Here is a 14,238-nt window from a genome sequence, read left to right as displayed (position 1 = left end):
AACAAATATTAAATTTACATAAATATCCTGTATCATTAAGGCTTTACTATATTTACTGTTAAAGTAACTGTTGTAAACTGGGGCTCTTAAATATCTTTTCTTTTCCTTTATTTTTGTGTTTCTCCCTAAACATGAAAGTTGTACGTTTCATGATCATCAGCAGAATAGGTTTCCACATGAAAATGACATCCATCAAAATCATGTTTTCAACGAGGAGAAAACAGACCTCTTAAATCTTGGTCAGAAAAACAACTCCATGTATTGTGAAGATAACCTAAAAGGTAATTTTTTTATTGTTGCTTAATATTATTAACAATGAATGTTAATAAAACCAAAGATACTGTAGTATATAAAAGTTTTGCTGATTATTCTGTTCATTTTAAAACCATAAAATTTAGCACTTAGAAGATAATTGGTTGAGAACATATAATTTTCTAGCAAATATAAGTCTTCTTAGACAATGGGCAACAGTGTTTGTGTTCATAAGAAAAATAAGCCAATTTAGGATTCTCTAAAAGTTATTCTGGACTGAACTAACATTTCAGAAATTACATGAAAAACGCTTTAGTGACAACAGCTTGATTGACACCCTGTGGTTCTCATATTAAGTATATCCTCACAATATTTTCATTTAGTGTAAAACTTTATGTAAGAGATAAACCTAAACAAATCATCTTATTTATATTTCAGTGTTATTATTACTAGTAGTTCCTTTGGATTCTAGAATGCTGTGTGCAAGTGTCTGGATTCACTTTTTTGATTGTGAGATCATCATTTAGAGGATCACAGGAAAGTATCCTAGCCTGTGAGTCAGAATTTGCTTTCCTATCTTCTTTCCAGATAGGAAATCAGGGTTTCACCTTGAAACCATCATTTACATTCTTAGATTTCACTTTTCTAAGTTAACATGTAAGAATCGGATAATTCTGAGGTTTCCTTTTCAACATTATATTTTATCTACCTAGAATTTTCATAAAAAACAATGAATATAACTTACATGAAATCTTTGAGAGTTACTGAAGGATATTATTTAAAGTAACTGTTGTAAAACTAATGATTACTTTCCAATTGACAGGAAAGAGTACAGAATAGAAGTAGACTTGTGTCAATCTTACTGGTCTTACTATTTCAACTACCAAGCCTCTGAATCGTTATGGCTGAGTATAAACTGTATCTACTTTGGAACTTAAAAATTATAGGGCTCCGAATTTGGTCCAGAAAATAAATGTTATTTGACTGAGAATAGCACATGATGTTTCAATTGCCTTTGTGAAAAAAGTGAAGATAAAAGTTGGAATAAGTGTTACTTTGAAGATTTTTTAAAAATTTATGTATTTATTTATTCTAATTTGTTATACATGACAGCAGAATGCATTTCAATTCATAATACACATATAGAGCACAATTTTTCATGTCTCTGGTTGTATACAAAGTGTAGAGTCACACTATTTGTGTCTTCATACATGTACTTAGGGTATGATATCGATCTCATTACACCATCTTTCCTACCCCCATACCCCCACTCCCTTCTCCTCCCACCCCTTGACCTATCTAAAGTTCCTCCAGTCCTCCTATCCTCCCTGTTATTATTATGTTATTATGGGTTAGCATCTACATATCAGAGAAAACATTTATCCTTTGGGTTTTTGGATTGGCTTATTTCATTTAGCATAATATTCTCCAGCTCCATCCATTTACCTGCAAATGCCATAATTTTATTCTCTTCTATTGCTGAATAATATTCCATTGTGTATATATACCACATTTTCTTTATTCATTCATCTACTGAAGGACATCTAGGTTGGTTCCACAGTTTAGCTATTGTGAATTGTGCTGCTATAAACATTGATGTGGCTGTGTCCCTGTAATATGCTGTTTGTAAGTCCTTTGAGTATAGACTGAGGAGTGGGATATCTGGTGGTTCCATTCCCAGCTTTCCAAGATTCTCCATACTGCTTTCCATATTGGCTGCACCAATTTGCAGCCCCACCAGCAATGTATGAGTGTACTTTTTCACCCACATCCTTGCCAACATTTATTGTTGCTTGTATTCTTAATAACTACCATTCTGACTGTAGTGAGATGAAATCTTAGAGTAGTTTTGATTTGCATTTCTGTAATTGCTAGAGATGTTGAACAGTTTTTCATATATTTGTTGATTGAGTGTATATCTTGTTCTGAGAAGTGTCTATTCAGTTCCTTGGCTCATTTATTGATTGGGTTATTTGACTTTTTGATGTTAAGATTTTTGAGTTCTTTATATATTCTAGAGACTAGTGCTCTATCTGACGTGCATGTGGTAAGTATTTGTTTCCAATTAGTAGGCTCTCTATTCACCTCACTGATTGTTTCTTTTGCTGAGAAGAAGCTTTTTAGTTTGAATCCATCCCATTTATTGATTCTTGATATTAATTCTTGTGCTATAACAGTCTTTTTCTTTTAATTTTTAAAATAGTTTGTTTTTCATAGACAGTCCATGCACATGGTACAAAATTTATCAGTTAAATCATTGAAATATAGTGAAAGTAAGTTTTCTTCTTCAGAGGCAGTCATTGTTTCTAATTTTGAAAGTATCTTTCTGGAAATACTCTTCACATAAATAAACATATATGCAATTACTGTATATACCTCCCCACCCCTTCATACTGTGCATAAAGCTCTACATCTTGTCACTTGGCAGTGTATTTTGTAGATATTTCCATATTAATATATGTAGAGCTATTCATTCTTTTCAATAGCCTGTAGTATTCCATTATGGAAGTACCTCACTGGCTTACCTAGCTTGCTACCAATGTACACTTAGGTTGTTTTACAATCTTTTGATGGATATATGTTTTTTAAAATTAATTTTAAAAAAAATTATATGTGACAGAGGAATGCATTACAATTCATATTACACATATAGGGCACATTTTTTCATATCTCTGGTTGTATATAAAGTAGTTTCACACTAATTTGTGTCTTCATAGATGTACTTTGGATATAGGAATCTTATTAAGAAAGTTGTGGCCTAATATGACATAATAGGAATTTGGGCCTCTTTTTCTTCTATTAGACACAGGGTCTCTGGTTTAATTTTTAGGTCCTTGATCTACTTTGAGTTGAGTTTTGTGCATGGTGAGAGATAGGGGTTTAATTTCATTTTGTTCCATTGGGATTTCCAATTTTCACAGCACCATTTATTGAAGAGGCTATCTTTTCTCCAATGTGGATTTTTGGCGCCTTTGTCAAATATAAGATAAGTGTAATTATGTGGGTTAGTCTCTCTATGCTCTATTCTGTACCATTGGTCTACCAGTCTGTTTTGGTGCCAATACCATGCTGTTTTTTTGTTACTATTGCTCTGTAGTATAGTTTAAGGTCTGGTATAGTGATGCCACCTACTTCACTCTTCCTGCTAATGATTGCTTTAGCTATTCTGGGTCTCTTATTTTTCCTGATGAATTCCATGAGTGCTTTTTCTTTTTCTTTGAGGAATATCATTGGGATTTTGATCGGAATTGCATTAAATCTGTATAGTGCTTTTGGTAGTATGGTCATTTTGACAATATTAATTCTGCCTATTCAAGAACAAGGTAGATCTTTTCATCTTCTAAGGAGTTCTCTAATTTCTTTCTTTAGCGTTCTGTAGTTTTCATTGTAGAAGACTTTCACCTTTTTCATTAAGTTGATTCCCAAGTATTTTATTTTATTTGATGCTATTGTAAATGGGGTAGTTTTCCTTGTTCCCTTTCTGAGGATTTGTCACTTATATACAGAACTGCCTCTGATTTATGGGTGTTGATTTTGTATCCTGCTACTTTGTTGAATGCATTTACTAGTTCTAGAAGTTTTCTGGTGGAATTTCTTGGGTCTTCGAGGTATAGAATCATATCATCAGCAATAGTGCCAATTTGAGTTATTCTTTTTCTATGCATATGCCTTTAAATTCTTTCTTCTGTCTAATTGCTTTAGCCAGTGTTTCAAGGTCTATGTTAAATAGAAGTGGTGAAAGAGGGCATCCCTGTCTTATTCCAGTTTTTAGAGGGAATGCCTTCAATTTTTCTCCATTTAGAATGATGTTGGCCTGGGCATAGCATATAGATGGCTTTTATGATGTTGAGATATGTTTGTATTATCCCTATTTCTCTAGTGTTTTGAAAATGAAGGGGTGCTATATTTTGTTGAATGCTTTTGCTGCATCTATGAGATGATCATATAATTCTTATCTTTAAGTTTATGATGTGATGAATTATATTTATTGATTTCCATATATTGAATCAACCTTACATCCCTGCAATGAACCCCTTTTGATTATGGTGTACTATCTTTTTGATATGTTTTTGTACTCAATTTGCAAGAATTTTATTGAGAATGTATGTTCATTAGAGATATTGGTCTGAAGTTTTCTTTTCTTTTTTTTTTTTTTGATGTGTCTTTGTCTGGTTTTGGAATCAGGATGATATTGGCCTCATAGAATGAATTTAGAAGTGTTCCCTCTTTTTTATTTCATTAAATAATTTGAGAAATATTGATATTAATTCTTCTTTGAAGGTTGCCGCAGGCTAGCTGGGCACAATTCAGGAGCCACTTGTCAAAAGAAACAAACTTTATTTTTAGAACACACACGCCAAACCACACAGCTCTTCAGGAAAACCTTCAGAGCCCAACTTCCACCACTGGCTTCCCACAAACCTCTCAACCTCCCCCACTCCTCCTGCTCTTGAGGCCCATTGGCTGGGTCGCATGGGCGGAGCCAAAAAAGTCCCCCAATGAGCAGCTCCGTGGTCTGAAAGGGCAGGTGTGGCTCTCAACATCTCCCCCTCTCTGTTTAAACAACAAGCATATGGCTTAGGGACCGTGCTTGCCTTAGGTTGTCCAATAGTACATATGGTCCTTACCCATTATCGGATGAGCTGACCTCAAGGCGTCAGCCTCCTGTCTTAGGTTGGTACCATTGCAATTGGATCTTACCCGTCATTGACTACCAGTCCAGCATACAGTCACACCTGTGGATAGGTCTTTGTACCAGTGGAGGGGTGAGGTTCTTTGCCTCACCTCTGTTGGCCCCCAAATTTTTGTTGAACAACCATGACAAGCAGAAGGGAGGAAGATACACCAAGCCAATTGACAGCTCCTTTTGGAAAAATTGTACCACTGATGACACCATCAGCAAAAATACCCCAACACTCCCACAAGTCGCTGCACCAACGGATAGTTCACAATGCATATTAAGTGAGTTCACAATGCATACAAGTGATACATAGTCCAGGCAAGTTCTGCAAGCAGTTCAGTGATGGCTCCTTTTGGAAAAATTGTACCACCTATGACACCATCAGCAAAAATACTTATCTTGTTGGGTTGTATTGTAGTTATAGTAGAAATATTCAAGTAAAAGAGAAGGTCTCTCGAGCTAGTCAGACAGAGGAAAAAATTCAAGTAAAAGAGAAGGTCTCTCAAGTTAGTCAGACAGAGGAAAAAATTCAAGTAAAAAAGGTCTCTCGAGCTAGTCAGAAAGAGGAAAAAATTCAAGTAAAAGAGAAGGTCTCTCAAGCTAGTCAGAAAGAGGAAAAAATTCAAGTAAAAAAGAAGGTCTCTCAAGCTAGTCAGAGAAAGAAAGTTTAGAGCAGAAAAAGCCATCAGGGGGAAACAGCCCAATGAGCATCACCTCAGAGGAGCCAATCAGTTGGCAGCTAGAAGTTTGCTGGGGCCGCTGTGAGCCAATCATCAGCTGGCAGCTGGAAGTTTGCTGGGGCCCCTTTAGCTGTGGCTCTCAACAGAAGGTCTTGTAGAACTCAGTTGTTTATCCATCCAGTCCTGAGCTTTTCTTTGTTGGTAGGCTTCTGGTGGCATCTTCTATTTCATTGCTTGAAATTATCTGTTTAACTTATGTATATTATCCTGACTCTGGGCAAATAATATGACTTTAGAAAATTTGTCACTGCCTTCAATATTTTCTATTTTATTGGAGTACAAATTTTGAAAATAATTTCTAGTTATCTTCTGTATTTCTGTAGTATCTGTTGTGATATTTCCTTTTTCAACACAGATATTAGTAATTAGAGTTTTCTTTCTCCTATTTGTTAGCATGCCTAAAGATCTGTCAATTTTATTTATTTTTTCAAAGAACCATCTTTTTGTTTTGTAAATTTTTCAATTGTTTCTTTTCTTTCAATTTCATTGATTTTAGCTCTTATTTTAACTATTTCCTGTCTACCACAGCTTTTGGTGTTGATTTGTTCTTCTTTTTCTAGGATTTTGAGATGTAGTGTTAAGTCATTTATTTCTTGACTTTTTCTTCTTTCTTCATAAACTTCATGCAATGAACTTTCCTCTTAGTTCTGCCTTCATAGTATCCCAGACATTTTGATATGTTGTATAAATATTCTCTTACCTCTAAGAATTTTTTTAATCTTCTCTTTGATGTCTTTTGGAACCCATTATTCATTCAATAGCATATTAGTTAGTCTCCAGTTATTAGAATAGCTTCTATTTTTTAATTTTATCATTGATTTCTAATTTTATTCCATTATGATCTGATAGAATGCAGGGTAGTATTTCTACTTTTTTGTATATGATACGCATTGCTTTGTGACATAACATATGGTCTATTTTAGAGAAGAATCCATGTATTGCTGCGAAGAAAGTGTATTTACTTGTTGATCAATGAACTATTCTCTATATGTCTGTTAAGTCTAAGTTATTGATTGTATTATTTAGTTCTATAGTTTCTTTGTTTAGCTTTTGTTTATAAGATATATCCAGTGGTGTAAGAGGTGTTCTGAAGTCACCCAGAATTATTGTGTTGTGGTCTATTTGACTCTTGAACTTGAGAAGTTTATTTGATATATGTAGATGCTCCATTGTTTGGGGCATATATATTTATAATTGTTATGTCTTGTTGATGTATGGTTCCCTTAAACAGTATGAAATATCCCTCTTTATCCCTTTTAAATAACTTTGGCTTGATCTTTACTTTATTTGATATAAGGATGGAAACCCCTGCTTTTTGCTGTAGACCATGTCAGTGGTATGTTTTTCCCAATCTTTCACCTTTCAACCACAGACTTGTGGATGTCTTTTCCTATGAGATAAGTTGCTTCAGCGTGTTGTTGAGTATTTTTTAATCCAGTCTTCCAGTCTGTGCCTTTTATTGGTGAGTTTAGGCCATTAATCTTCAGGGTTATTACTGAGATATTTCCTGGTCATTTTTGTTTATTTTTGGTATTTAACTTGACACTTGGTCTCTCCTTCGATTGGATTTTCCTTTAGTGTAATATTTTTATTTGCTGATTTTCATTGTTGTTTTTCAATTTCTCTTCATGGAATATTTTGCTGAGTATGTTCTGTAGTGCAGGCTTTCTAGTTGTAAATTCTTTTAATTTTTGTTTCTCATGGAAGGTTTTTATTTTATCATCAAATCTAAAGTTTAATTTTGCTGGATATAAAATTCTTGGTTGATATCCATTTTCTTTCAGAGCTTGGTATATGTTGTTCCAGGATCTTCTAGCTTTCAGGGTTTGGGTTAAAAAATCTGCAGATATCCTAGCTGGTTTTCCCCTATATGTAATCTGATTTCTCTCTCTTACGGCTTTTAAAATTCTCTCCTTATTCTGTATGCTAGACATTTTTATTATTATGTGTCTTAGTGTGGATCTGTTGTGATTTTGTACATTTGGTGTCCTATAAGCCTCTTGTATTTGATTTTCCAATTCATTCTTTATGTTTGGAAAATTTTCAGATATTATTTCATTGAAGAGAGTGTTCATTTCTTTGGTTTGGAACTCCGTGCCTTCCTCTATCCCAATAATTCTTAAATTTGGTCTTTTTATGTTATCCTATAATTCTTGAATGTTCTGCTCAGGGTTTCTTACTATGTTCACTCTGTGGTCTGCTGAGAGCCACAGCCCAGTCAGAATGATGCCTGGCACTTGCCAGAGGGAATGATTGAAAGGTGACACCAGCGAACCATTGAAATGATGATTTGAGTTAAGCTATATATAATTGCTGTAATGCTGGATTGAGTGTATTGTATATTTGACCTTTATTGTCTGGCAGCTCTTGCTGCCTTGGAGCACCCGCTACTGTGGAGTTCCCGTGAGTTCTCGTGGGGGTTCGGAGAGATTGGATGGAGCCCAGTGGAGGGAGTGTGTTCCCGTGTGGTGTGTGCAGTGCGGGGGAGAGTTGGGGAATAAAGAGTTGCTGTTTGAATCTACAAGGCTTTATGGCGGTTCGGTTATTTGTGCCCAGCCAGACTGCGGCAGTGGTCAACATTATTTTCAAGATTATATATTTTGTCTTCATTGTCTGAAGTTCTGTTTTTCAAGTGATCTAATCTGTTGGTGGTGCTTTCTGTTGAGTTTTTAACTTGGTTTATTGTTTCATTTCAAGAATGTGTGTATGTGTGTGTGTGTGTGTGTGTGTGTGTGTGTGTGTGTGTTTTCAGGACTTCTATCTCCTTACTGAAGAAATCTTTTGCTTCCTGTATTTGTTTATGTAGCTCATTGTCAAAATGGCCTTTCGCTGCTGTATTTGCTCTCTCATATCATCCTTTAATTCACGTCCTTTAATTATGTGTATCCTTGAACTCCTTCTCTGTACTTTCTTTTGTTATGCTGGCCATGAATTCTAATAATATAGTATCTTTGTTTGTATGAGGCACTTTCTTCCCTTGTTTTTTTCATGTTGTTCATGTGTTTTCCCTTCTAGAACTGCAGATCCAAGGCATTACAGTTTTTACTCTCTAGGCTTACAGTGTTCTTGCAAGTTTCCAATATATCTCCATTAAGGGGCAGAACAATATTAACAGATCACCAAATTAAACTAGGAGTTTTGTTGAGATGACATGAAATATACAGATCAAATTGGGCAGAATTGACATCTTTAAATATTGAATCTTCTTATCCAGAAACATGACATATTTGTCTAATTAGTTATTTGATATCTTTCATTAGAACCTTATATTTTTCTTCATATAGACCTTATACATATTTTATTAGATTTATACCTAGGTATTTTATTTTGGGGGGTGGTTGCTAATATAAATGTTCTTGAGTTTTCAGTTTTAAATCCAGTTATTCATTACTAGTTTATAGGAAAGAGATAGACTTTCATACTTTAATCTCATATTCTGTAGCATTGCTATAATTGGTTATAAATTCAAGCCTGATTTTGGGTGATGTTTTCAGAATTTTCTACATGGACAATCAAGTCATCAGGGAATAAAGACAGATATCCTTATCATTTAGTACCTTCATTTCCTTTCCCCATCTTATTGGATTAACTAGAACTTCTAGTACAATGTTGAAAAGGAATGGAAGGAAGGGATATTATTTTCTTATTCCTGATCTTAGCAGAAAAGCTCTTGTTTCTTACTATTAAGCATAAGGTTAGTGGTTAAGACATTTGGAGATGTTCTTTATCAAATTAAGGAAGTTTTCTTCTCTTTTCAGATGGCTGAGAGTTTTTATCACGCATAGGTGTTAGATTTTGTCAAATGCTTTTAACAGAATGCTTCACTATGATCATATGATTTTTCTTCTTCAACCCAAGTGATTCATAAGAATAATTGGTTGTTGAGTATTGAATTAAGACACATAATATTTATAATACAATAGGGCTTTTTTTTAGGGGAGGGGATACCAAGAATTGAACTCGGGGCACTTGATCGCTGAGCCACATCCCAGTCCTATTTTTTTATACTTTATTTAGAGACAGGGTCTCACTGAGTTGCTTAGCACCTCACTTTTGCTGAGGCTGGCTTAGAACTCATGATCCTGCTGCCTCAGATTCCAGAGCTGCTGGAATTGCAGGCATGCACCAGTGCATCAGGCTTTCCATGAATAGACTAAGTTAAATATTTAAAAGACTTCCTACATTGCATTTTAAACATTATTAAAATACTATTTTTTCAATTTTTCAATTTCAATGACTGTAGTAGAATATTACAACCTTAAAATATTATCGAAGGTAGTTGTAGAAAATTCAACATAAGAAATGGCTTATTTTTCTAATGAAAAAATCAGATAATTTCTATAAAAATCAGATAATTTTAACAGAGAAGTATAGTACTACCGTAGAAGCCTTAAGAATGTTTTTATAAAAGTATTTTTCTGATGTACAGATTATTTATTTCTCATAATATTTAAGAACTGTGGTAGTCAGAAGTTAAAGTTCTACATACCATGTGTAACTACCATGAATGTAAACATTTGAGCATAACAACGAAATCTTTTGGGATATAAAGCAGAATTCACATTATTGGAGAGATAAGTCTAGTCAAAGCCTCTACTATTTTAGGTAGTCTATTTATAGAGATATTTGTTTTGTAAAGAGAGTAAGGGATAATCAGATAAAGCTCTATTCAATACCAAAATAGCATATGTACTTTTATTTATAATAAAAACAAAGGGATGCAAAAATCATTAAAGAATTGTCTTTCTTCAGAAAGTCTTAACCAGTATTTCACCACTCTGTCTGTGCTTTATAATCACTAGAAGAATTTGGTAGGGGAAGGGGGGAAAAAAGGCCAGTGCTTGCTTGAGTTTCACCTCCAGTGTCTGATTTAATTGGTTTGGGGTCAGGCCCATACACAGTCAATTTTAAAGAGCACCTTCACATGATTCCATTGTGCAGTAGATTGAAAACCAATTATCTACACCAAGTGATTTATTTAAAGCAGACTTAATGAGGTGGGTGACTAATATGATCTCGCTCATTTTGTAGCTTTCTAGAGGCAGGTGTCCCAGCTACACATTTTCTGTGCCTCCAACTGCTGCTGTTCTTTCACTGGGTAGATTTCCCTTTTCCCTCTCCTTATCACTAAGCATGCTAGGGAAAGGAGGTAAATTGTGGACTGTGGGAGGCCGACTAGCACGTAACTTCATCTGTCTCCCCTTCTAATTGGTGTGTCATCATCTTCATAGGTCACTCTGTGATCTGATTGCCTAGGTAACCCAGTCAATTGCCTGGATCTTTTAGGGTGTGAGCGACTGTGTCTTCCTGCATGGGCATGCCTTCCTACAGCCCCATGGGTGGAGCTATGCTCACCTGTTCCTTTGTAATATTACCCCTTGCCCTGTTTGGGATACAATGTTCCATGGAAACACACTTTGTGTGTCCCCTTCTCTTACTGTGCCCTTGGGTGGTCAGTCAACCTGCTGACAGCAGACATCATGAAGCTAGACTCAGCCCCTTGAAACCTGACCCCTTGCCTCATTTGAATAGCTTCTCCTCAGTAAAGGGGGTCAGCATGTGTGCTCTCTGTTTCTCTCTGTGGATCCTTAAGGTCAGAGGAGCAGTCACAGCACCCCCTCAAAAAAAAGGTATTTCTGTCTCTTGTGTGGTTATTTCGCGCAGCCCAATTAGCCCACTTTCCCTGGAGTGACCCCTGAGTGTTTTAGTCACGTGCAACCCGGCAAATGGTGTCCCTGAATGGGCAAAAGGTCTGATTGTTTAGGTCGATGGGACAAAGCAACAGTGGACAATGGTTTCATTTGCTTTGCTTCTTATGAATTGCAGTTGGAAATCTGAGAAGAGATGGAGAAATGGGATCTGAACTGCAGACCAAAATAAAACTTTGCATTAATTTCAAGATTTCATTGCAAAATAACATCTTGCCTCCTTCTATTAGTCCCATTACTAATGTTTGCCTGTATAAGTAAATTATGATTGCCATTTATGAACATAAATATAGTAAAAGTATTTTGATGCTGAACCAATCAGGAAAGAAATTTGGATAAAATAAGGCTTAATTGGTAAAATTTTTATCACAAAATTTCTATTTTATTAACATTTAAATTAATTAATTTATTTGAATCTCTTTACCTTTTGTAAATATGTGTTTTTAACAGCAGGAACTTCATATGTAGATTTTGACAACGTTATGGATCCTGATGTTTATTATCTCAACATTGGAAAAATAGGGGAAAACAGCTCTTTTAAAGGAAATTTCAAAGACAAACAGATAGATACAGAAAGTAACCAAAAGTCTGATGATTCCTGTACATCTCTTGAGAGGAAGGATTCCTTGCTAAATATAGATTTAGATAAACCTTCTGTTGAGGAGAAATTATCTCAACACACCAAAGAATCCTTGGAATCTAGCAATCTTCATGAAAGACCAAACTCTGAAGCATCTAAAACTACAGAATCACCACTGGTAAATTTTTATTATGTTTATTATATTAACATTAGTATAAGGAATTTTCATAGGAAAATGTCACTTTGACATAACATGTTTTCAAATGTTATTTTCTATTGAAGTTAAAATGTGCTGCCTTTTATTATCATGTGGTAGCTGAAGAGTAACTCATATGAAGAATAAAGCTCAATGACTTACAGGTCAGAATCTAATATGGTGAATGCCATTTTAACAAATTGTTTTCTGTAACAAATAATACTTTAAGGCCCACCTCCTATACCATAGTAAGAGTGCCATTGCTTTTACAAATGAAATTCATTCTTACAATTAATATAATAAATCCTACAGGTTTTTGTTATATCTTGGTCAAAATGAAATAATGTAGATACATAGATAGAACTAATTTCTGTGGTATAATATAAGGGAAAGAAATTAATTCTTTCAGAATTAGGACTAATAAGGAAATGGTGGTGGATTTTTTTTTTTTTTGGTCTGTTTCTTTTCAGAGGAGATAAACATAATGTAGCTCATTATTTTATTGTTGCCAGATTTTAAGACTAAAATTTATTCCTTAATGATATATAGTAGAGGTTTTCAGTAATTGTGATTATTAATAGTAAATTCTTTGGAAGTTGGGTTGTCAAACATTTTCATAATCTTTAATAATTATTTAAGATGTATCTCCAGAAACCTAGATTGAAATAATAACCCTAAGTACAGAAGAATGACTGTTTGGGTTGCTGTTACTTTTCTTGGGGGATTGGCTTTCTCTGCCCACTTTGTAACTTATGTTGTATCTTTGTAAAATGAGAAATTGAAACCTCTGAAAAAACTTAGATCCCATTGAAATAAAATTCCACATGTGTATGATTTTGTCAAAATGGACCCAACTACTTATGTATAACTATAATGCTCTAATAAAAAATGCTTAGATCCCTAAAAGAATGCATTAGAAGAAATAATCACATGTAAAACAAGATGAAGGGAAACTGATTTATATAGGATTTTGGGGTAGTTCAATCAATACAACTTCTATCGTGAAAAATGAAAATCTCAGGCATTCATTTAGTGTAGGTCTTTTTAAAATATATTTTAAAATTTTTATTTGTTCTTTTTAGATATACATAACAGTAGATTGTATTCTCTCATATTATACATACATGGAATATAACTTATTCTAATTAGGATCCCATCTTTTTTTTTTTTTACATTTAAATCAGATGGGGTATAATTTCTCATTTTTCTGAGTGTACAGGTTGCAGAATCACATAGTGTAGGTCTTTATATACCTATTCAATATATTTGAATAAGCATTTCTTATTTGAAATCTCCAAGTTAAGAGATTAATGTCATTGTCAAACCATTTCTATTAATAATAGCCTTATGTATCTGATAGAAGTAAATCCCAATCTCTTCTAGAAAGACCTTCCCATAGTTTATCCAACATTAGAATTCCCCAAATAAAGTTCCACCTCAGAAGAGCTTATGTTTCCAATTTCCAAGTGAAAACAAATGATCCCAGCATGAATTTCAGCAAATAAAACACAAGAAAACCAATTTCCCAATTACCACAGGGTATTATGAAGGTGACTTGGTAAAACCTGCTCGTACGGCACTGGGTTATAGGAAAAGCATCCTAGCATACAGAGCCTATTCTTTAGTTCTGAGTAGTAAGTCTGCCTAACCTTACCAAGTTGTTGTCACATTGTTCTGGAAATTGGGTCCTTGGAATACCAATTTCAAATTAGTGATACTTAGACAACTGCTTTAGCTCTGAATAATAATCTCCATCGTCTCTGACCAAGAAGTCTTGTATCCTTTGCCAGAAGATAGGGTAAAGATTTGCTAAGAGGATAAATTTCAGACCTTTCACGGTTCTTGAAGACAAATAGAAAGAATAAGTTGACAGAAATAAGTCTAGGCATATAAGCAATTAGAATAGGTGTGAACAGATTAAAGTGTGAACAGATTAAATTGTATAATCTGTAGTTAGATACAGATTCTAAGTTTGGATATAAAAACAATCTAGATGGTTTTTTAAACTATAAACTTATTTAAAATTAAACATGAGGAAAAGTTTGAAAGTAAAGACAAGTACTAACTTAAAAAAAATAATG

General features: G+C 34.3%; 1 protein-coding gene across 1 annotated transcript in view; it reads left to right on the top strand.

The window, feature by feature from the left end:
• Zbbx (zinc finger B-box domain containing) overlaps positions 1-14,238 on the top strand; it is a 124,560-nt gene that overhangs the window by 73,901 nt on the left and 36,421 nt on the right. The window contains exons 13-14 of the mRNA XM_026403647.2: positions 139-281; positions 11,832-12,139. Of these exons, the coding sequence (XP_026259432.2) occupies positions 139-281; positions 11,832-12,139 (451 nt within the window). The remainder of the gene's footprint in view (positions 1-138; positions 282-11,831; positions 12,140-14,238) is intronic.

Source organism: Urocitellus parryii, chromosome 2, assembly GCF_045843805.1.
Source record: "Urocitellus parryii isolate mUroPar1 chromosome 2, mUroPar1.hap1, whole genome shotgun sequence".
NCBI lineage: Eukaryota > Metazoa > Chordata > Mammalia > Rodentia > Sciuridae > Urocitellus > Urocitellus parryii.
This window is presented reverse-complemented; position numbering and strand designations above follow the sequence as displayed.